This window comes from Astyanax mexicanus, chromosome 3 (assembly GCF_023375975.1).
Source record: "Astyanax mexicanus isolate ESR-SI-001 chromosome 3, AstMex3_surface, whole genome shotgun sequence".
Taxonomy (NCBI): domain Eukaryota; kingdom Metazoa; phylum Chordata; class Actinopteri; order Characiformes; family Acestrorhamphidae; genus Astyanax; species Astyanax mexicanus.
Window position 1 is genome coordinate 3,239,666 of NC_064410.1, and position 23,715 is coordinate 3,263,380.

General features: G+C 39.0%; 1 protein-coding gene across 1 annotated transcript in view; it reads left to right on the forward strand.

Annotated features, from left to right (window-relative positions):
- Positions 1-325: 325 nt before the first annotated feature.
- Positions 326-23,715, forward strand: part of rapgef5a (Rap guanine nucleotide exchange factor (GEF) 5a) — a 105,840-nt gene continuing 82,450 nt past the window's right edge. Inside the window, exons 1-4 of the mRNA XM_049475735.1 lie at positions 326-799; positions 16,894-16,947; positions 21,894-22,000; positions 23,024-23,145. Coding sequence (XP_049331692.1) covers positions 644-799; positions 16,894-16,947; positions 21,894-22,000; positions 23,024-23,145 — 439 coding nt within the window. The 5' untranslated portion in view covers positions 326-643. The remainder of the gene's footprint in view (positions 800-16,893; positions 16,948-21,893; positions 22,001-23,023; positions 23,146-23,715) is intronic.

Here is a 23,715-nt window from a genome sequence, read left to right on the forward strand (position 1 = left end):
ACCGCCGCATATTGCATGCTGCAGCATCACTGCCGCGGTTCGCGCCGGAGCGGGCGCGCGCGTGTGAGTCTGGAGCGCTGCGGGATTGGGCTGCGGTAAATAAAATCGCGCGCGTGCTCTCCCGGGGGAAAAAACGGCGGTGAATCCCCGCGAGCGCTCGAGGACAAGGTGGAAGTGATGCGTGCCTGTTTCCTGCTCCACCTGTAACCGTCACCCCCCCCTACACCCACACGCGCACACACACACAGCCCCTCCCATTCAGAAACACACGTACGTACGTTTGTATGCTCGCGCACATATACGCACACACAGACACACGCGCGCGCGCGCACCGTATAGGAGCACCACCGCGCACGGCGGTTTGGTTTTGGGTGGAGCAGCCGAGTCGGGAGCTCGCGCCGCTTCTTCTTATCATTCATTCTTCACTGCGGATATTCGCGCCTTGAGAGGAGAACGAGAGGGCGAGCGCGAGCGCGCGCGCGAGAAAGACAGAAAGAGAGACAGAGAGAAACATAGATAGAGAAAGAGCTCGAGCACGCGCGGAGGAGAGGGAGAGGATATGGGCGGGATGGTGTTCGCCGTCGTCCCCGCGTGAAGCGTCCCCTCGGAGCCCGCCCGGTGTCCGTCCGCCCGTAGCGCGAGGATGGAGGAATCCGAGAGCATTCCGTGCGCGCCAGAGGACGGGCTGCTCGCGAGCTGGCGCTGGAACCGGAGCGCGCGCGAGCAGGTGCAGCTGAAGCAGAAGATCCGCGACCTGCCCGGTCTGCTCAAGCACGGCTTACATCTGAGGAAGAAAAGCGTGAGTAATGATTTTGCACGTTCTTAGTGTTTAAAAATGGCAATAAAACAAGGCGTCACACCGATGACACTCCAGTGTCACGCCGATGACACTCTAGTGTCACACCGATGACTTTTTCCTCTCTAACGTGCCCGCGAGTTGTATGCCAGTGCCCGCGACAGTCTACTTGTTCGTTTGCATGTCTGCCAGCCTGCTGCTGGTGGTGGTGATGGACAGCGGGGGGCGTTTTGTTTTTAAACCCCCCTGCGGGCATGTCATCCGTGTGACGCTATATACCTTACAACTGAGTAATTAAGGATTACCTGTATGTATATATGTATACACATATATAAGAGTGTGTGTATATAGGTGCTGTGTATATATGAGGGAGATTAGCAGCGCATCCAATCTGTCATTGCTGTGAGACACATAAATGCAGGCTGGGTTTCACGCGCCGTATCTAAGGCAACAAGAATCCTCCTTCAACCCACACACACACACACACATATTCACACACACACACGCAACTTTGTATTCCAGTCTTTGTGGGGTGAGTGTCTCCAATGACTTCTATAGCTTCTACATAACTTGGAAACATTTGGTATTTTAGTCCATTTTATGGCCTCATTGTAAAAAAGTAATGTTAAATGATTCTCTATTGAATGTAACCCAACATTCAACTCTAACCCAAACTCTATTCTTAACGTTTTAGGATTGGATTTAGGGTTAGATTTTAGGGTTGATTAATGGTTAAGGTTAAGGTTAGGTGTTGGGTTAATTTTTTTTTAAACATTTTTTACATTTATATTCATACATACATAGGGTTAAGTTGCATTTAATAGACATTCAGTTGAATGTTGGTTAAATGTCTTTTGAGCAAATGGACCATCCAATCAAAGTGTTATTTAACATTCATTTAACAGATACACCTGGGCCTGAAGGTTCATTTTGTTCCTTTGAAGAAGGTACACTTGCACTGTTTGTACTTGAACAACTTGTACCTATTTTTTTACAGTGTCCAATAAATCACATTTTAAAAGGGAATAATTTTTTAAATAGTTATTTTTAAAGTTGCCACTTATTTAACCATTGCAATCATGAAACAGGCTAAAAGTAATGTCTTTTGTCTTTTCACTTGCTTGTCTGAACACAGAAAGTGTTTTTTGGTCATATTTGTAATTACAGTAATTACAGTTACAGAATAATCAGTTGCTAATTTCAGTCCAGCCAGTTTTAGAGTGAGGTAGAGGTCCACAGTGAATGAACACATCAAACTACATCGATTGAAATAATTGAATTTTGCCAATCTAGAACTCTTTCTTTTATTCATAGATAAATAGCAATTATTAAAAACATAGGCTTAAGGAGAAGAAAAAGTGTGATTATTCATGAAATCTGATTCTAATCAGATTTTTAAAAATCAACTGACACCACTTATTATGATGTTGAATATCTTTTATAAAATAGTTCTGAATATATTGATATTGCCGATATATTGCCAGTATATCTTGTGAGAAAGTTTACAGAGCCTGGTGATAAATAAGTGGATTTATTTATGGATTTATTTAAAATAAAAATATATATTTTTGTTGCTTTAGCTAACTTTTCTTTGAAATGTGCTCCCGAGAGTGGTGCTTTTCATGGTGGGGGTGCAGATTTTAGCGCGCTTTCAAAGTAAAAGTTTATTTTAAAACAATTTCTGATTTTTTCTGCAATATCATTTTTTTTGGGGGAAAAACCCCGGTTCCTATGCCAATGTTTGCGAATACATCAAACTATTTCTTAGCCTAGAAAAAAAATTAGTTAATTCAATTATTTTAGGATCATGAAATCTAACAGCATTATCACAAATTTATTACTACGCCTGAATGTTGCTGTTCTACACCTGTCTCTATTCTCTAAACTCAACCTTATCAACCAACCTCAAACCCTTTGGTTCTTTTAGTTTCTCAGGTAATCCAATATAAGATGAGTTTTGTTCATCAAGGTGATGATGACCCTTAGCGTCGTTGTCTTTACATTTTAAATAACATAAGACATCTGAACATCTGGTCCCCACAAACAGCAAAATACATGGCCACACACACACACACACACACACACATACACACACACCTGCCGCACTCAAAGCCTTTGCAACTGAACTTCCTCGTCACAGTCTACCTCACCGAGCGTCTATAAATAACGAGCCTTTTGTCCGAAAGCTTATTTTGTTCGGTTTGAGAGCGAAGGACGTCTTGCAGTCTGACGTGATGTACGATCATGCAGCACTGATAAATAACCTTGTCCACCTGTGTGTGTGTGTGTGTTTTGTGTGACAGATGTTTAAATGATGAGCATCAGTGGGGTTGTGTTTGCTGTTGGACTGGATTTGGTGGATTTGGTGGATTTGGTAGCGGTAGCGTTGACTTTGACTGTGACGGTGCATTTACACTGTTCCATCGCGTCAACGCACATGGTCGCACTGCCCTCCTCCAACTGGTCGCATGTGGGCGTGACAAAGGCGTTCCCTGCATTGTCCAATTAAATCGTTTTAGTAAATTTAAATGCTTTTATACAAGCTATTATTATTTTCTATAAATTAAAAAATATAAATGTGTATTAATAAATATAAATGTTCGATTGAGCTTTATTACACTGTCTAGTGAGCAGAATATAAACTAACAAAAGCAAACTTTTCCAATTAAATTACATATTAATATGACAGAGACCCTGTAAATCAGCAGGGATTTAACAAAGAACAGGAAAGCCTGAAACTTCTGTTCCAGGCTTCTCTGGACGCTTGAAAGCGAAACTAAAATGTTTTCATACGCTGCGCTGAGGACACGTATCAGGCAAACACCTGCTCTCTGATTGGACAGAATGCATCGCGTCGGACGAATTCATTTGCATAAAGTTCAGCTCGGCTCAACTTTTCATCGCATCGCATCTCTCGCTCTCGACGCATCGGAGCCATGATGCACCGCGCGACTGCGTCCGACGGAGGCGGCGCTTCCCATTGAAAATGAATGGGATCCGTCGCTGAGCGTTGTTGCGGCGGAGCAGTGTAAATGCACCGTGAGCCAGATTATGCTGTTTATTAGTGTTTGATTATTTTATTTTGCCAATCCCTAACTATAAAGTAATGGATATTGATTCTATTCTTGCTTACTCTCAAGTTCAGAAGGTGGATTACTTTTTTATTGATGCTGAAAAAATATTGTTGTGATTAACCCTTTCAGACCCTGCATCCATCATAATGGACATCCAATTAAAATCCTACGGTCATCAATCATTAGAATAATCGTTGATTCATGATTTTTGAAGTGCAATATTCAATTCATTGTGAAATTGATTTAAGGTAATTTCACCCAACACCCAACACAGACATGTTCAGTTCAAACAGTGAAAAAAGCAGCAGTAGTTATGTTAAATTTTTTGGATTCTTTTTTCTTTTTTTGCTTCTAGAGTAGGATTGGGTGATATGCCCCTAAAATAATATCACGATATTTCATGGTATTTTCGCGATAACGATACTCTTGGCGATATGAAAAAAAAAAACTGAAAAGAAAAAAAGCATACACTACTGCAAATAAATGAAAATTAAATTGCATACGATATGATATGGCACACTGAGAGAACTGAGAGATAAAAAAAAATACAAGAGTTTTATTAAATTTGTAACAGAAGTAAATGATCCAGAATTTCATGATACTAATAATAATGCACTCCAAATATCTGCATATTAAAGTTATATATTAAAGTAAAATAAATTATACTGGACAGATATAATCTGTCTCTAGTAGATCTAGTAGAATATGTCTTTTGCTAAAAACAGTAAAAAAAAAAAAAAAGTAGTACCCTGATGTGATAATTAGGGGTGGCTGATATGGCACGATATTTCAGGTTATCATGATATTCAAAAATGTTGAAAAAAATAATATTATTATTGCGTACGATACCATATGGCACACCCCTATTTTAGAGCATGTAAGCACTAAAGCATTATATATAAAATATATATATATATTTTCTTACTTATTATAATGATTTTGTTGATATTATATATGGTTTTTCTTTTTTTTACTATAAAATGATTAATAACAGTAGTAATAACTGCCATCTTTAAGTCGTAATTTCGTGTGTACGTTTTCGGTTCTTGTAGAAAACCGTCTTGCAGTGTCAGAAAGCAGATGAGCGAGGCTGCTGAAGGTTGCTGAGCGTCTCAGCACAGCGTGAGGCAGCTGATGATTGAGGCGTGCAGTTTGCACAGTTGGTGGGGAATAAGCTTCCACTTCCATTGCTTGTTTGCTACATTAGCCTTGCAGCTCCAGTTCAGATCTGGAGAAGCAAACACTGAAAACTGACTTGGTTGATTGAATCTGTTTTGGATTGCGGAAGAAAAGCCTGGATCTTGGACCCTGAGCCTTGCTGTTAAAGTAAGACTGGAAAATATGACTAAACACTTATATTTGGATATGTTTAGAGGAATAGCAAAATATTGCACTGGAAAACATTTAGAGACCACTTCAGTTTCTGAATCAGTTTCTCTGATTTAGCTATTTATAGGTTTATGTTTGAGTAAAATGAACATTGTTGTTTTATTCTATAAACTACAGACAACATTTCTCCCAAATTCCTAATAAAACTATCGTCATTTAGAGCATTTATTTGCAGAAAATGAGAAATGGTTGAAATGACAAAAAAACGATGCAGATCTTTAAGACCTCAAATAATGCAAAGAAAACAAGTTCATATTCATACAGTTTTAAGAGTTCAGAAATCAATCAATCAATCAATCAATCAACCTTTATTTTCACTTAGGAAAAAAAAAGGTGACCCTCATTTACAATGTTACAGAGCATTTACAACATCAAAGGGATTGAAAACATTTAATAATAAATTAGAAATAATATCAATAGTAAAAAAAAAAGAAGAAGTAGTAATTTTAAATCAACATTTAAAATATATTAATAAAATATATATGTCAAACAGAAAATTCTAAAATACCATAAAAACAAATTTGACATAAAAAGTAAAAAAATATATAAAATATAAAATAAGTAAAAAGATAATAGTAAAATGTTAAGAATGATAAGAAATGATTAAATGATTAATAGCACTAAGAACAAGAATGAAAATATTAAACATTAGAGAAATAAAACATCAATATCAATATTTGGTGGAATAACTGGTGGGTTTTTAATCACAGCTTTCATGCAGCTTGGCATCATGTTCTCCTCCACCAGTCTTACACACTGCTTTTGGATAACTTCATGCTTTACACTTCTGGTGCAAAAATTCAAGCAGTTCAGTTTGGTGGTTTGATGGCTTGTGATCATCCATCTTCCTCTTGATTATATTCCAGAGGTTTTCAATTTGGTTAAATCAAAGAAACTCATCATTTTTAAGTGCTCTCTTATTTTTTTTTTCCAGAGCTGTATTTTATTTCTATTTTCTCCCAATGTAGCTGTTACTCAGCTGTATTTCCCCCTATCACTAGTGATGCCACAACACACCAGGAGGGTGAAGACTAGCACATGCCTCCTCTGATACATGTGAACTCAGACTCCGCCTCTCTTTGAGCTGCTGCTGATGCAGCATTACCGAGTAGCATCACAGCACTAACTCTCGGAGGAAAGGGGGTTAAAGGGTTAATGTAGGAGAGGAGCTTCTACCTGGAGCTTGTTTTTAAGGGACTGAGGGATTCACGCACCACAAGCCATGTAATGAGCGTCCTCCCGAGGCGGAGGGACGAGCTCCTGCAGACAGGTGCACCGGCCCATGATGAGCGAGAGGCTTTAAAACCAGAGGTGGAGCATCTCGCTGCAGTTTACACTCGGTCTTCAGGCTTCTACACTCTTTCAAAGGTCAGCTGCAGTGAGCAGGGCTGGTAGTGGAGAATCTGAACATAGACCTACTTTACTCTTCTAAATGCATCTAAAGAGCCTCCTGAGATTTGAAGTAGGTTAACATTAAATTATAAAGTATAATTACTTTAAATGATATGGGTATAGTTGCCAGGTTTGCACGTTAGGTATCTGAATGCCTTTAGAAGATCAAAAAGATTAAGTTTATAAGTTTATTTATCTGTTTAGCTGTTAAGCATAATGTACAGTCCAATCCCATTTTACTCTTTGTCCCTACCATTCATCCCAATAAGAATTGGGGGTGGGGGTAGATTGGAGTGTCAATAGGTTGACAACTAAACATAAAAAAACTGGCCAAGGCAAAACAAACTAAAAGGCAGAAATTCAAAAGAAATGTGTCGTAGAAGAGCTAGAAAACTAGAAGGCAAATAGAGGGGTATATATACACATAGGTCAGGTGGGAAGAATCAGAAGCTCGGTGAGCAGGAACACCGAAGCCTCATGTGATCAGTCAGGGAAGTCTGGTGTGAGTGCATGCTGGGAAATGGAGTTTTGTGTAGCAAGTTTAGAGTCCGGAGGAGGCAGACTGACAATTACATTCTGTCACTAAAAGTTACTGTGTGATTTAAGGTGGAAAGGGAAAATTTGAGCAAGGAGCTAGTGATTAGATAACTTTAGCTCCTTATAAAAGAGGAATTGGACGTGGAGTGGAGTGGTAGAGGAGTGGACGACAAAAATAAATCAACCATTTAGGAGAAATTAAAAATGCAAAATGTAAATCTGAAATTAGACTTAGATATTTCCTTTCTTCATCAAAGCATGTTAAAATAACTTGCTATTTTGCGGCTTGCTATTTTAACTGCACAGCACTAACAATGTTATTGTATTTAGTATACTGTTTATTTTTTATGTTAAGTTTTGTAAAGGTTTGTGCTGCTGTGTGTTCTTGTGTTGTGTGTTACAAGCGAAGGTGCACATAGCCCCCCTGCGATGCCTAGATAGAAATGAACATCTGTCGGTTGATTGTTGTAAGGGTTTTAATCAGTCAGTGGTGCACCTGTGTTTTCCATTGCAAAAATAGAGATAGTCCAGAAATGTACCTGAACAAACCTCATATCCAGACCATGACGCCCATAACCGTAGATATACAGTACTGTGCAAAAGTTTTAGGCACCAAATCAAATTACACTAATCCATTTATTTCAGCAATAGGAGTTTTTATACCTGAAAAAAGCACCACATATGATTTGAACAGATGCAAACAAACATACATACAGTAAAACGTAACAAGGAATTCTAATTTTTAACTAAGTATGTTTTATTCTGTGAGCCAAACTGAAGAACAAAGTGTAGAGATTTCAGATTTCTCCTGGATGCTTCTCAGCCAGCATGTGTATATTATGTTCAGTTCCGTCAGCAGCTCACCTGATTTACCACATTTACCAAAATTTACCAAAACAGGTGTTGATTAATAGGATGAGAACTAGAAATAAACAACTCTTTTAAACTTAGATGAAAAGGAGAGATTAGGAGATGTTTTAAGGAAAGATTTTGATGCTATTTTAATGATTCAGATGCAAGGTGTGAAAGAGTAGACTTTTGATGGGGTCTTTTTGAAGATAGCAATGAGCATCGCAGCATTTTTTTCAGGTAGAAAAGATTACATATAGCAACAGATACAGCCAAAAGAGACTCAGAAGGGGTTAAAAAAACAATCAGCAAAATCAGAAAAACACTGAAATGTGATGTGCAGGGAGTTGAGGGGGTTCAGGAGGTGTTCTCCGGGAACAGGGCTGGGAAACACTTCTGTAAGTGAATTGTCCCCTCAGCCTTTGTGCTTTCTCTGTGCTCATTATCTCTCCAGCAGATTGTTCCCCTAAAGCAATGTGACACAGGAGCGTCGGAGCTTTTCCTTTGCTCTGAGGAGCGTCAGAACATCACCTCCTGCTTCAGCGAGTCTCTGTGTGCCGGGACGAGGTGTTATACCTTAATTACGTCTCAGCGCATCCTGTGTTTGGAGCACAGCTCAGACGCTGGGCTGTCGAGTGAAGAGGGAAGGAAGGGTTCTGCAGTCCTGTTGGAACTTGTAGAAAGTGCAGGATTAAATGAATCGTTTCTAATTTCCCCATATGGCCAAGAAAGAGAGAGAAAGAGAGAGAGAGAGAGAGAGAGGTGACAGAGCAGATTAGCCTGAGTGAATGACTGAATAGTGCATGATGTGGAAAAAGAAGAAGAAGAGCCTGAGCAACAATCTTAAATATCCAAAATATACACAGGTTTTACACAGGTTTATGTCCGTTATCTCTTACTGTGAAAAAAGAGAAGAAAAGTGAGAAGAGAATGACCTGATTTACAGAAGCCCTAACGTTAAAGATGACATGTTTATTTAGTTATTTAATATTTTAAGAAATATAAAGATTAGGAGGCTCAGAGCCAAAGTTTGGACATCCTGCATCCTGGTCAGTACTTAGTAATCCCCCTTTTTGGCAAATAACGCTATAACACTTGTTGCAGCTAAAAGCTTTTTTTTAATGGCTATTTCTGGCAGATTTTTAGATCAGTCTTGCTGCACATGTAACATAGCTGTAATTAATAGATAATATAATTAATGAGTTTCACCAAAAATGCCCTATTATTATATAAAAAGGGGTTAAAAATGTGTAAAAAACGTTTACTTTTGTATAAGTTTTTTTTTTTAAACGGTTTGTATTTTTGCACCAGGAGTAAAGGCATAAAGTCAGTGTGTTTTGCTGCTCTGCTGCCTGTCCTTTAGTGTGATTTGCTTTTTGTCCTCTAGTGTATTTTTTGTCCATCCTCTAGTGTGCTTTGCTGTCTGTCCTTTAGTGTGTTTGCTATCTTTCCACTTTGCTTTCTGTCCTCTAGTGAGCTTTGCTGCTTTGCTTTCTGTCCTCTAGTGTGATTTGCTGTATGTCCTCTAGTGTGCTTTGCTTTCTGTCCTCTAGTGAGCTTTTGCTTTCTGTCTTCTAGTGTGCTTTGCTATCTGTCCTTTAGTGTGCTTTTGCTATCTGTCATCTAGTGTGCTTTGCTGTCTGTCCTTTAGTGTGTTTGCTATCTTTCCGCTTTGCTTTCTGTCCTCTAGTGAGCTTTGCTGCTTTGCTTTCTGTCCTCTAGTGTGATTTGCTGCTTTGCTTTCTGTCCTCTAGTGTGATTTGCTGTATGTCCTCTAGTGTGCTTTGCTTTCTGTCCTCTAGTGAGCTTTTGCTTTCTGTCTTCTAGTGTGCTTTCCTATCTGTCCTTTAGTGTGCATGCTATCTGTCATCTAGTGTGCTTTGCTGTCTGTCCTTTAGTGTGTTTGCTATCTTTCCGCTTTGCTTTCTGTCCTCTAGTGAGCGTTCTGTCCTCTAGTGAGCTTTGCTGCTTTGTTTTCTGTCATCTAGTGTGCGTTGCTATCTGTGCTCTAGTGTGCTTTGCTTTCTGCCCTCTAGTGAGCTTTGCTTTCTGTCCTTTAGTGAGCTTTGTTGCTTTGCTTTCTGTCCTCTAGTGTGATTTGCTGTATGTCCTCTAGTGAGCTTTGCTGTCTGTCCTCTAGTGTGATTTGCTGTATGTCCTTTAGTGAGCTTTGCTGTCTGTCCTCTAGTGTGATTTGCTGTATGTCCTCTAGTGTGCTTTGCTGTCTGTCCTCTAGTGTGCTTTGCTGTCTGTCCTCTAGTGTGCTTTGCTGTCTGTCCTCTAGTGTGATTTGCTTTCTGTCCTCTAGTGTGCTTTGCTGCTTTGCTTTCTGTCCTCTAGTGCGCTTTGCTTTCTGTCCTCTAGTGTGTTTGCTGTCTGTCCTCTAGTGCGACACTGTACATTATGTGTGGCTTGTTCAGCTTGAGGATCATTGCTTGGTTTACACTGTTTTTTCATAAGCAGTTAAATCCTCCATGACCAAGCTTCCACACATGCTCTGGTGTGATGTATGAGTGTGAGGAAAACGTGAGAGCGGGAACATGTGAAGTTAGCGTAGCGCCATTAGCATTCATGGGAAGCATTAGCAGCAAGGATGAAGGATGATGAAGAACGTGATTATATCTCAGTGTTGAAATTGAGAAATTGAAATCAGGTTATTTAACATCATTCAGAGCTTCCCCTGATATAAGAACATCTAATGAAATTAGGGATTAGTGGAATTAGAGATTTTAATGATATACTGGGGTGAAAAATACAGTGATAATCACGCTGTTTCATAGTTTAATGATTCACAAAAAAATAAATCATGTTAGAAGAAAATAGCAGCCGGCTTATTGAAAAACACAACCCAGACAATATATTTACGCAGTCAGGCTAAGGACAGTCAAATATCAATATGTTTGAAATCAATATGTTTTTTATATTTAAAATATATATATTTTTTACTTATAAATATATATTTTATATTTTATATCTCCTGTTTGGAAACCACCAATGATTCTAAAAAGTATAAAAAAAAAAGACGGTGCCATATCACCTACCCCGAATGATTAGGGTACTACTTTTTTACTGTTTTTAGCAAAAAAAAAAAAATCACACTGTTCTCATTTTCCATTTATATATTTACTAGAGACAGATTATATCTGTCCAGTATCATTTATTTTACTTTAATCCTGGATATATATAGAGATATTTGAAGTGGATTATTATTATTATTATTAGTATCATGACTGATCATTCTGGATCACTGACTTCTGTTACAAATCTGATAAAATTATTGTATTTTTTAATATCTCAGTAAGGAGATATTATTATTATTATATCAAATGAAATTATATAATGTAATTTAGATTTTTTTGCAGTAGTGTATTCTTGAAATCTATATTTTTTAATTCAGTGTTTTGTCTTATCGCCAAAAATATAATTATCGCAAAAATACACAAGGAGGGTAAAAACTAGCACCCCTCCGACACGTGTAGTCAGACTCCGCCTTTTTTTGAACTGCTGCTGATGCAGCATTGCTGAGTGCGCATCAACGCTAATGCTAACGCTCGGAGGAAGGCGCAACAACTCGGTTCTGATACAGCAGCTCACAGACGCAGCCTTGTGCTGATCCACATCACTCTAGGAGTGATGAGAGAAAAGAGCGCCATCTACTGTACTCTGGAATATAATCAAGAGGAAGATGGATGATCACAAGCCATCAAACCACCAAACTGAACTGCTTGTTGAATTTTTGCACCAGGAGTAAAGCAGCATAAAGTTATCCAAAAGCAGTGTGTAAGACTGGTGGAGGAGAACATGCCATCATCCCACCAAATATTGATTTCTGAAATCTTAAAACTTTATAATTATATACTTGTTTTGCATTTGCTTTGCATCATTTGAGGTCTGAAAGCTCTGCATCTTTTTGTTATTTCAGCCAAGTCAATGTAACACGAGTTTATTTCAGGTTATTTTGGGGGATTTCTGGATTTTTATTGTTGAATTCACCAATAATTATTTTGAATTATTTCAAATTAACTAAAAACAAAAAATTGACAAAAATGCACTTGTTTTTTTATTGGACAGTGATGATATGAATGTACAGTTTAGGGGACTGTGTGTGTGTGTGTGTGTGTGTGTGTGTGTGTGTGTGTGTGTGTTGTTGGCACAGGTGGACGTTGTTGACGGACAGTAATCTGTGGTGAAATGTAAACGTAAGCGGACGGGCTTGTTTGATTTTTTTGATCTTGCCGAGCATTCATCCAACGTGACGAGATTTATCCGCGAGTCATGTCGCTGTGTGTGTGTGTGTGTGAGCGTTCTGGGCTACAGTGCTGAGCCTTGCTGAGCACTCTAATCTGAGAGTAATCCATTTCTGCCAGATAATGACCCACACACCCACTGCACTCCACATGCAGGAACACACTCCTCACAGGGGCTTTGATGTCTGCACATAGATAACACAGCGTCAGTGTACTGCTTCTTTGTCTCCCTCTCTCTCTCTCTTCTGTTACTCGTCCCTTTCGTCTCGTTTCTGTCTTTCCCACACTTTCCATTCTTCTACCTGCGCCATACAGTCAGGAGAAAATATTAGCACACAATATTATTTTAGCTAAAAATGTGTTACATGATATACGGCTCTAAAAAAACCCAATAAGAAACTATTTAAAACTGATGAGTTTCTCTGATTTTACCAAACTGAAAACCTCTGGAATATAATCAAGAGGAAGATTGATGATCACAAGCCATCAAACCACCAAACTGAACTGCTTGAATATTTGCACCAGAAGTGCAGGCATAAAGTTATCCAAAAGCAGTGTGTAAGACTAGTGGAGGAGAACATGTCCACATCCCACCAAATATTGATCCACTCAGATAATATGTTTAAAATGTGTAATATGATTCCAGTGTCTTTTGGATTAGAGCATCAGCCAAATGCCACGAATGCCGGGAGTTTGCTTGTTCGAATCCAGGTCATGCAGCTTGCCATCAAGTATGTTTGAATTAAATTCTACCAGAGAGCACAATTGGCCTTGCTCTTTCTTAGTTGGTGCCGAGTGGTCCAGCAGTCTAAAGTGCTGCAACTATGATTGGGAGATTACTGGTTTGAATCCGAGTCATGCAGCTTGCCATCAGCTACCGGAACCGTGAGAGAGCAAAAAAATTGGCCATGCTCTCTCTGGGTGGGTACAGTAGATGCCGCTTTTTTCTGTCATCACTCCTAGGGTGATGTGGATCAGCACAAGGCTGCATCTGTGAGCTGATGTATCGGAACCGAGTCGTGAATATTGAATATTGGGAAAAATCTGTCTAGCTAAATTGGGAAAATTTTAAAAAATTGAAAAAACAAATATATTAATTATGTATTGTTACCTTTAGCCTAATGCATTAATGTGATAATCTGTGTTGAGACACCCGTCAGTTAATATAAGAAATTTAATCTTGTGTTTCTGCCCTTTCTCTTAATTTCTCAACCTTGTGTTTTTATATTTCCCCCTGTCCTCCTTGTTTGCGCTGCTGTTCACTTTCCTCTTCCTCTTCCTCTCTCTCTCCCACTCTCACGTATCTGTAAATCCTCTTTCTCGCCCTTCCTCCCTCCTCTTCAGATCATCACCAGGCTGAGACTGCAGACTCCTCTGTGGTGGAGGAAGATTGAAATGTCAGGCTTTCACAGCTGAGGGCTGTTGAAAGAACAGTGCTTGCTTGTGTTGTTTTCTCCCCTGATAAAAAGCCCCCACCTACTAGAAATGATGGCTCAATCGTCCTCTAGGGAAATGATAAGGTCGTGTTGCCTGTGCTTAGCTTTAAAGAACTAGATTTAGTGGTATCGATGTGAAACGTGACAAATTAAAACCCTAAATATGTTTAAAAAAAGTTTCCCCACACACATTTTAATTTTTATTTTACAAAAAAAAAAAATAATAATAACTAGGCCCTATTTTAGCCATAGCGATCTACAGTATATGCAAGCCGTCAACTAAGCACCATGCACTTTGACTTAGGGCGTGTCAGTATGTCTTTGCTATCGTAACGACGAGAAAAGTAGAGTAACACAAAAGTAACACAATAGTTACTTTTACTGGTAACTAGTTACTTTTATAGTAGAGTAACTCAGTTAGTAACTCAGTTACTTTTTGGAGAAGTAACTAGTATTTATAACTAATTACTTTTTTAAAGTAACGTGCCCAACACTGATTATTGTGCATGATGCATTATGACACACCCCTAATTTCTTTGAGCTATAAAATATTCCTCAGGGATTTTATTTAAGGAAAGGTGGAGAATTGATAGTGTAGGATCTTGGTGTAGGTGGTGCAAAGGACCCATGGCAAAAAGTGGGACCCGTATCTGTGTTCCTGCCCCAGCATGCCCCCCTGTTTACTCTAAAATCTCTCTTTCGTGTGAAGAAACTGTGTGTTTTCCTCTTTTCTCCTTCGTATCTTTGTACTTGAATGAACCTTCGCCGTGCTCCACTTCCCTCGCAGCCCAAACACTGTCTGAGCTGCAGCTCTTCTGCTGGGAGCTGCTCCCTCCTCCAGGCTGGGCGCCCTCTGCCTTCAGCCAATCAATACTCCACAGCGGACACACACATACACACACACACACACACACACACACACCGCTGTATGAATGACTGCAGCCAAAACAAAGCCCACACATGGTTTAGTGGGCTCAGAGAGATTAGTCTAGTCCAGTGACAGAGACCTCTCTCTCTTCCTCTTTCTCTCCATCTCTTTCTCTCTCTTTCTCTCTCTCCTCTCTCTCTCTCTCTCTCTGTCTTTCTCTCTCTTTTGGTATCTCTCTATTTCATTCTCTGTCTCTCTGCACTTAACATGAGTATCAGATAAGGAAAATATAGATAGTGTATTTTCATACCTTGTGTGATGGTATGTGATGTTGTCAGTGTTTATATAGGGGTGGACGATATGGACAAAAAAAAAATTGATATGCGATAACACTGTTTGATTTCCCGGTATCGATGAGAAATGTGATAAGTTTAGAAATATAAGTTCCACAAATGATTCTTGGGGACCCTATTTTTAGCAATATATGCGAGCCATCATCCATGCACCATGCAGCTTGATTTATGTTGTGTCAGTGTGTCTTTGCTATCGTAACGACAGGAAAAGTACAGTACCTTGCGTAGCTTGAAATGTGCAAAAAGCCTTTAAGACCCTTTGTCCATTACAATAACCATCAAGTAACTACTTAATGAATGGATCACGTAACCACCAAATGAATGAGTTTACAAGCCAATGAAATAGTTTATAGCTTAGCCCCGCCCAGTGCTCTGGAAAACACAGCAACTCAGACATTAGGGAATGACAACACAAGCTAATATTTACTAATTTTATGTGGCTTACAACACTTTTTATAATGTTTATTTTAGTGTTTTACTGAATGGTTTGTAAAACAAAAAGCTTAATATAAAATCAAAATGCTAAATAACAGAATGGAAATTAAAAAGCAATTAAGTATTAAAAGGTATTTGGATTTAATTTTTCTATAGAGTTATTAAAAAATATTTCAGTCCTTTTTTGTGTCTATCACAGACAAAAAGAAAATCTTATATCTTAATCTTATATTTTCCCCATTACCGGAACACACAGTAATTCAGGTCTGAAAGGGTTAACTAAATAATCATGGGTGTGTTTTGCAATAACATGCAATAAAACAATACTTTATTCCTATAGGTGCACCCAGCGTGCACACAAACACACACACACACACACACACACACTCGGACGCACTGCACAGCCCAACAAAACCTTTTAGACTTTTTTTTTAACTTAACAATAAACAGAATAAAGAATAAAATAACATTGCTGTTCCCTTAAATGAGCTGCTGGTGTATATTCACATTGTGAACTCACAGACCAGTATCTTCTGTTGAGACACACATACAAAAGTGCCACGCTGTTAAGATACGAATGTGCCAAAGTCAGAGCTCACCTGGTTCTTAAAGGGAATGATGAGCAAGTGACACACTGATTGGTCTATTTCATGTTACGCAGAAAAATTAACCACACCCATGATTAATTAAGACTTAGCAAAGAATTAGTACATGTCTTTTGTGCTTTTTGAGGCACAAAAGATGTATTTTTTTTTTGCGTCCTCATGATACCAAAGACACACCGACACACCCTAAATCCAGCTATGTGATGCGCAATTGATTGATGCGCTATAAATCACTAAAATAGGACTCTAGATATGCCAGAAATCGGATTTACACTTAGCACACTTAGTAACACGACACATTTAAGTAATACGTACCTGACATCAATTTTATAGAAATTGCTCATCTCTCTAAAGCATGGTTAAAAGCTGCTAAAGTGCAGGAAAGCAGTGCATCAGCTAAACTACCCTGACCCTGATTCAGCTCATTAGCTAATCATCTGCCAGAGCCGTGAAAAAACAAAACGTCTAAAGTGAGAAACTGAGGGACAGAGAGTACAATACGCCGGGTTCTGAAACAAAAGAGGAGCAGACAACTTAAGAGCATCACCCCAGACAGTTCCAGCAGAAGCCCATAGCTGTAATGAGGATCAGTGCACTGTTCTACATCTTTCTAATGGTCTGTCTCTCTCTCTCTCTCCGTCCGCACTCAGACTAAAAGGCTAAAAAGACAGTTTGTTCCAATTACACTCGACGCACAACTTTTTCACGCTCTGAAAACGACTGTAGACAAACTTTGAGCTCGGTTTCAGCTTCTGTCCGGAGGAGTTTGGCTGGGAAAATGCGTATTTTTTAACGTAAACTCTTGCACAACATCTGAATTAGTGCTGTTCTGTGTAGAAACTGGACGGTTCTGTGTGTTTAAACATCATTATGACCCGGATTGTTTTTTTATTTTTTATTGTGTCTTGGCAGCAATCACCTGATACCGTCCCCGGACCCAGCGCCAGCGTCCCCTCCAAGTCCAAGGTAGGGAAGTGCTCTGTAAACACACACACACACATACACACACACATACACACGGCATTATTAAAACATACCTCAACTGAGGCCTAAGCAAATAAGGCCTGCAGTTCTTTGGATGTGGTTGTGGGTCTTTTGTGACCTCTTAGATGAGTCGTCGCTGTGCTCTTGAGGTAATTTTGGGCAGCCAGCCACTCCTGGGAAGGTTCACCACTGTTCCATGTCTTCGCCATTTGTGGACAATGGCTCTCACTGTGTTTCACTGGATCCATCAGATATTAATTGTATAGTTCTCCAACACCGGGTCTAGAGCAGTATTAGCATTAGCCGCTAACCATTAGTGGCTAGTGGCTAGCTGCTAATGCTAATGCTCCAGCCTTAGTGCTGGAGAAATTTGTGAATCTAAGCTTACTGTAAATAAACAGAAGCGCTTTACTCACCCAAATAAACAGATTTTCGTTTGACATTAGTAATTACAGTTTTGTTTATTAGCTTTACTTAACAACCCCCACCACCATCCAGCAGCAAGACCTGCCGTATAAGAAGGAAAACTTTTCAAAATTAAAAAAAAAAAAAAAAGTTTATGTGTATATATATCTGTGTATATATATATATATATATATATATATATATATATATATATGTGTGTGTGTGTGTAAATATATATATATATTATTTTATATATATATATATATATATATATATATTTTTTTTTTTTTTTTTTGCAGTAGCAATATATTTGCTTATATGACAAAACATTGAATTTCAGTTCATTTTAAGGATATTCTATTGCAATCAAATAAATATTGAAGTTTTATATATTCAGTAGAAACAAAAAATCTAGAATCTAGTTTATCTATTTTGTAAACAGTAACCAAGACCCTGATTTTCTATAAAATAATAAAGGTAGCAAAATTGTAAAAAATGTGACATAAATATAGTAAAGTAACTTTGGCACACCCCTATTTCTGATGAAGAAATATATATTTTATTTTTATTGTAGATATATTTAGAGCTTTCTTTAGGAAAACCTAATATTGTGAGCGATTTTATTAATAAGAGAAAACAGAATTTACATCTAGGTTTAAGATATTGTTGCGTAAATAAAATAGTTTTTTGAAATGCACCTCCGCTAATGCTATGACACTCATTGCTCACACTCACAGTACGGGTATACGCAGTGCAGTATAAAGTTCTCTTTCTTTCTGTGCACAAAAACACTGTACCACACACACACACACACACACACACACCGCCCACGCTTTCATTACTATTCTCTGTGTGTGTGAGACGTGGCGGAGACGCTGATGAGTCTCCTCGTTTGCACTTTGGCCGTTTGATCTCACGCTGCTGGTTATGATAATTGATGTTTGCATCTCCGAATCTCCTTTAATCCGAACATGAGTCAGATTAAGAGCACTACCTCGCTGTATAATCGCTCTGCTCATCAGCGTGTGTGAGATGGAGGAGATAAAAGAGAGAATCCGAACACCACCCAATCGGATGCCACGGATCTGAATGGATGCATTAATTTATTTAAAGTAATTTAAAATAAAATTTTACTTTTTTGCGATAACAATATTCTTGGTTATATGACAAAAGAATATAATACTGCTATCAAACAAATATAAAAAAATATTCAAATTACATTCAGTAGAAAGAAAAAATCTAGAAACATTTGTCTGTTTCGTTTCTATAAAATAACATGTCTAAAAAAATAATAATATGTGACAAAAATATAGTAAAGTACCATATTTTCCACACTATAAGACACACCGAAATATAAGGCAGACTGTCAATAAACGTCTATTTTCTGGTCTATTTTCATACATAAGGCTTTATTATTATTATAACTATAAGGCACATTATGAGACACTAGTAAGGAACAGGGGTGTCACCATGTTTTCCTTCTAATTCAGCAGGTCTCACTGATAATGGGAATCCCAGTCAACAGTTTCTACAGCCAGTTCAGACACTACATAAACTACTGACCTGTCTTAACATGGAAACTACAATAAAATACAAATTAAAATATATACTGTGTTTTGGAAAATTAGTATAGCAAAATAATAAAAAAAATGATATTTTTATACATAAACTTTTTTTTTAGACATGTATTAATTGAACTTGCCTCTGGGTGTTTTCCCGGTGGCATGTTTTTATCTAACTGTAACAACAGAGCACTAATAAGCAGCAGGTTATAAATGTAACAAACTGATGGTAATCACAGCAGCCCTGTAACAGATCCTGAGCAGGAAATGCTCCTTTTGCTTTGAGCTTTTTAAACTGGCAGCACAAGCTATTAATCTACTTTTACCTTTTAATATTACAACATTACTCTCCCTCCTTTGTTGGTGGCAGCACGTGACCCGTCAGTTGTCTGCAGTTTAATTTTGAGCTTTGTCAATAATGCTAAAGGTGTTTTTGAACATGCAGCGGAGGCGAGAACCCCTATTGACTGAGTAATTGAATAATCCATGGAAAGAGAGAGAGAGAGAAAGAGAGAGAGAGAGAGAGAGAGAGGAAGAAACAGGGGCATGTCCCAATTTCAGACATAGATCATTTGATGAATGGAATATTCTCGCTTTGGGTTTTTTCCTGGTGGCATATTTGTATCTAACTGTAACAACAGAGCATTAATAAGCAGCAGGCTATGAATGTAACTAACTGATGATAATCACAGCAGCACTGTAAGAGATCATGAGCGGAAAATGCTCCTTTGCCTTTGAGCTTCTTAAACTGGCAGCCCAAAGAATTATTTTCCCTTTTAATATTACGACTTTACTCTTATGACTTTTCCTGGTAGGCTACTGTATTTTTTTTAAAACAGTTGATTTAACATTGAAATGACCCGTCGTTGTCTGCAGTTTAATTTTGATCTTTGTCAATAATGCTAAAGGTGTTTTTGAACATGCAGCGGAGGCGAGAACCCCTATTGATTGAATAATTGAATAATCCATGGAAAGAGAGAGAGAGAGATAGATAGAAAGAGAGATAGAGAGAGAGAGATAGGAAGAGACAGGGCCATGTCCCAATTTCAGACGTAGATCATTTGATGAATGGAATATTCTCTCTTTTATGAGGTCAGAGCCGTAATGACACCACTTGCCTCTGGGTTTTTTCCTGGTGGCATGTTTTTTTAGTGTGTTTGTTCCTGCACACACACACTCACACACACACACTCGTACACACACACACACACACACAAATGCACCGGCAGCACAGGTGACGTAACCGGCTGTTTGTGTGTAAATGCTGTGGCCGATGTCGCTGGGGTCATATGGTGAAGATGGGTTTAAGTTTTGCATATAAAACAAATCTTGGAGGAAACGGCACACAGCAGACCAGCTGATGCTCTTCCTGCCTGACAGATAAGCTTCTGGAAGGGCTTATAAATGTATGAATGCATTCGGAAATGTATGTACTAAAACATTTAACACACTCCCTGTCTATCTGCTCACTCTGCCGCACTCTGCGTTCAATTCCCAGGCATTTCTCTTTCTGTATATTGCTTTCCGTCACATGCACACATATTCTCATATATGTTAAAGCGCAGAACTTGAAAATCAGCTTACCGTAATTTCCAGGCTACAAGCTACTACTTTTTTCACACGCTTTGAACACTACAACTTTTATAACTGTGCAGCTAATATATAATATATTTATGTTTTTGTTTTAAGATGTAACAAGCTTCAAAAGTGCTTTACTAACCCAAATAAACTGTTCTCAGACGTGATAAGTGCAATATAGGCCAGGCTACTGCTAGCGACACCTCTACCGCAAAATGTGGACACTGTATTATCCAACTTTAACAACAGAGCATTAATAAGAAAGCAGGTTATAAATGTAAATGTAACTAACTGATGGTAATCACAGCAGCCCTTTAACAGATCATGTTTTTGCCTGCTTTGAACTTTGATTCACACATTAAAGACTCTAACTCCCAGCATGCACTCACACTGAACCTTCGGGACTCTGCAAATATGGCGTTCACACTCTCCAGGCTTCTGATTGTCCACACCTGGTAAAAAGCTAGTTTGCTAGCTCTTCTACGATGCATTTTTTTTGAAAGAGTGTTTATCCCTACATGATTTTTTTTACTTTTACAGATTATAAATGTAACTAACTGATGGTAGTCACAGCAGCCCTGTAACAGATCAAGCTTCTTAAACTGGCAACCCTAGTAATTAATCTTCTTTTACCTTTTATTATTACAACTTTACTATCCCTCCTTTGTTGGTGCCTCATCTTGATTATCCTGTATAATAGATTGGCCACTGCGGTTTAAACAGGTTACGGCTCCAGCCTGTGAGCCGTCAGTTGTGTGCAGTTTATTTTTGAGCTTTGTCAATAATGCTAAAGGTGTTTTAGAACATGTAGCGGAGGCGAGAACCCCTATTGACTGAGTAATTGAATAATCAATGGAAAGAGAGAGACAGAGAGAGAGAGAGGGACATTGATAGAGAGAGCGAGAGAGAGAGATGGGGAAAGATGTCCCAATTTGTTCCATGTCCCAATTGAAAGATGATTTGATGAATGGAATATTCTCTTTTTTACGGTCACAGTCGTAATGACTCCACTTGCCTCTGGGTTTTTTTCCTGCTGCCGTGTAACAACAGAGCATTAATAAGCAGCAGGTTATAAATGTAACTAACTGATGGTAATCACAGCAGCCCTGTAACAGATCATGAGTGGGAAATGCTTCTTTCCCTCCAAGCTTCTTAAACTGGCAGCCCAAATAATTATTTTTCCTTCTAATCTACTTTTAATCTACACTTTTTCAAAAGAAACGCATCCTACAAGAGCTTGCAAACTAGCTTTTCTCCAGGTGTAGACAATCAGAAGCTCGGAGAGAGTGAACGGCATGTAAACTTAAAAAGACAAGATGTTAATTTGAGGTATAGAGAGTGTATAACTCACTAAAGCATTGTTTTTCTCTTTGTCTTCGTCAGACATGCTCTCAGAGTTTTCCGTGCGCCGGTCGTGCTCTGAGAAACGCATTCCTGTCTCACGGCCCTTACCCTGCCAAAGACAAGATCCACCTGGCCCGGATTATCAGGTGAGAGGACGTTTGTGTGTGTGTGTGTGTGTGTGTGTGTGTGTGTCGCTGTGTAAGAGCAGTGAGTGAAGTATTGATCCGGGCGCATGCCTTTGTAGTAGTGACGCTGGAAGCCGATCCGTGTGAACATAAAATGCTGTTCATCAATCCGAGGATCAATGTGAGTCCTGTGTTATAGCGGGGGGGTGGGGGTGGGGTCTGTTGTGGAAATGATGGAAGTGTGAGTGTGTGTGTGTGTGTGTGTGTGTGAGGGGGGGCTCAGTAGGCTGACTCATCACTGCTTACTTACACTGCTGCAATCAATCAATAACCTCCATCCAGGGCAATCTGACTGGACTGACGTGTGTGTGGTGGCCAGTCAGGAGGTGGAGGAACTCCCGGGTTGCGTGTGTGTGTGTGTGTGTGTGTGTGTGTGTGTGTGTGTGTGTGTGTGGATGGGATGCGGACATGTGCTGTGAATGCACATTAGATAAGACAGGCTGTACTCTGCAGTGCTTAGATAGACTCACACACACATACACACATACACACATACACAGCTCTGTAAAAAATTAAGAGAGCACTTCAGTTTCTGAATCAATTTCACTGATTTTGCTATTTATAGGTTTATGTTTGAGTAAAATTAATATTGTTGTTTAATTCTATAAACTACAGACAACATTTCTCCCAAATTTCAATTAAAAATATTGTCATTTAGAGCATTTATTTATTTGCAGAAAATTAGAAATGGATAAAAAAAACTAAAAAGCAGAGCTACTTTCAGACCTCAAATAATGCAAAGAAAACAAATTCATATTCATATTCATAAAGTTTTAAGAGTTCAGAAATCAATATTTGCTGAAAAAACCCTGGTCTGGTTTTTAATCACAGTTTTTTTTCATGCATCTTTGGCATCATGTTCTCCTCCACCAGTCTTACACACTGCTTTTGGATAACTTTATGCTACTCACTCCTGCTGCAAAAATTCAAGCAGTTCGGCTTGGTGGTGTTTGCATGAGTTTGAACGTGTGTTTCCGTCTCCAGGAGGAGCTACGTGGGGGTTGAGCTGGTGCAGTGGCTGCTGGAGCAGTGTGTGTTCGTCCAGTGCCGGATGATGGCGGCGCGGGTTTGGCAGGTGTTGCTGGAATTGGGCATTCTGCACTCAGGTAACTCATCTAAGCCTTACTATTGCAGTCATGGTTGGAAGTTTATGTACAGTTATGATGGGCATAATTGTGCATCTAATTTTTGTGCAAAATAGCAAAATAGCACAGTGGCCCTGAAGCTACCACCACCATGTTTAACAGCTAGTACAGTGTGTTCTTGGGGAAGAATACTATACCTCTTTGAAAATATGTCTCGGTTCCTTGTGGCCAACATCTCGATATCTCTCGAGTCTTATTTTCTACACTGGTAGCTGGTTTTAAATTGTCTTAAGATGGTTAAAAAATGATTATCTCAGGAAAATATACCTTGTGCTGGTAATCTAGCTATTTAACATTTGAGTGGTACAGCGGTCTAAAGCACTGCCACTATGATTGGTAGATCACTGGTTCGAATCCCGCTCATGCAGCTTGCCGTCAGCTTCCAGAGCCCTGAGAGAGCACAGTTATCTCTCTCTCTTTTGCTCTCTCTGGATGGGAACAGTAGATGGCGCTCTTTCCCCTGATCACTCCTAGGGTGATGTCGATCAGCACAAGGCATCTGTGAGCTGATGTATCGGAACTGATTCGCTG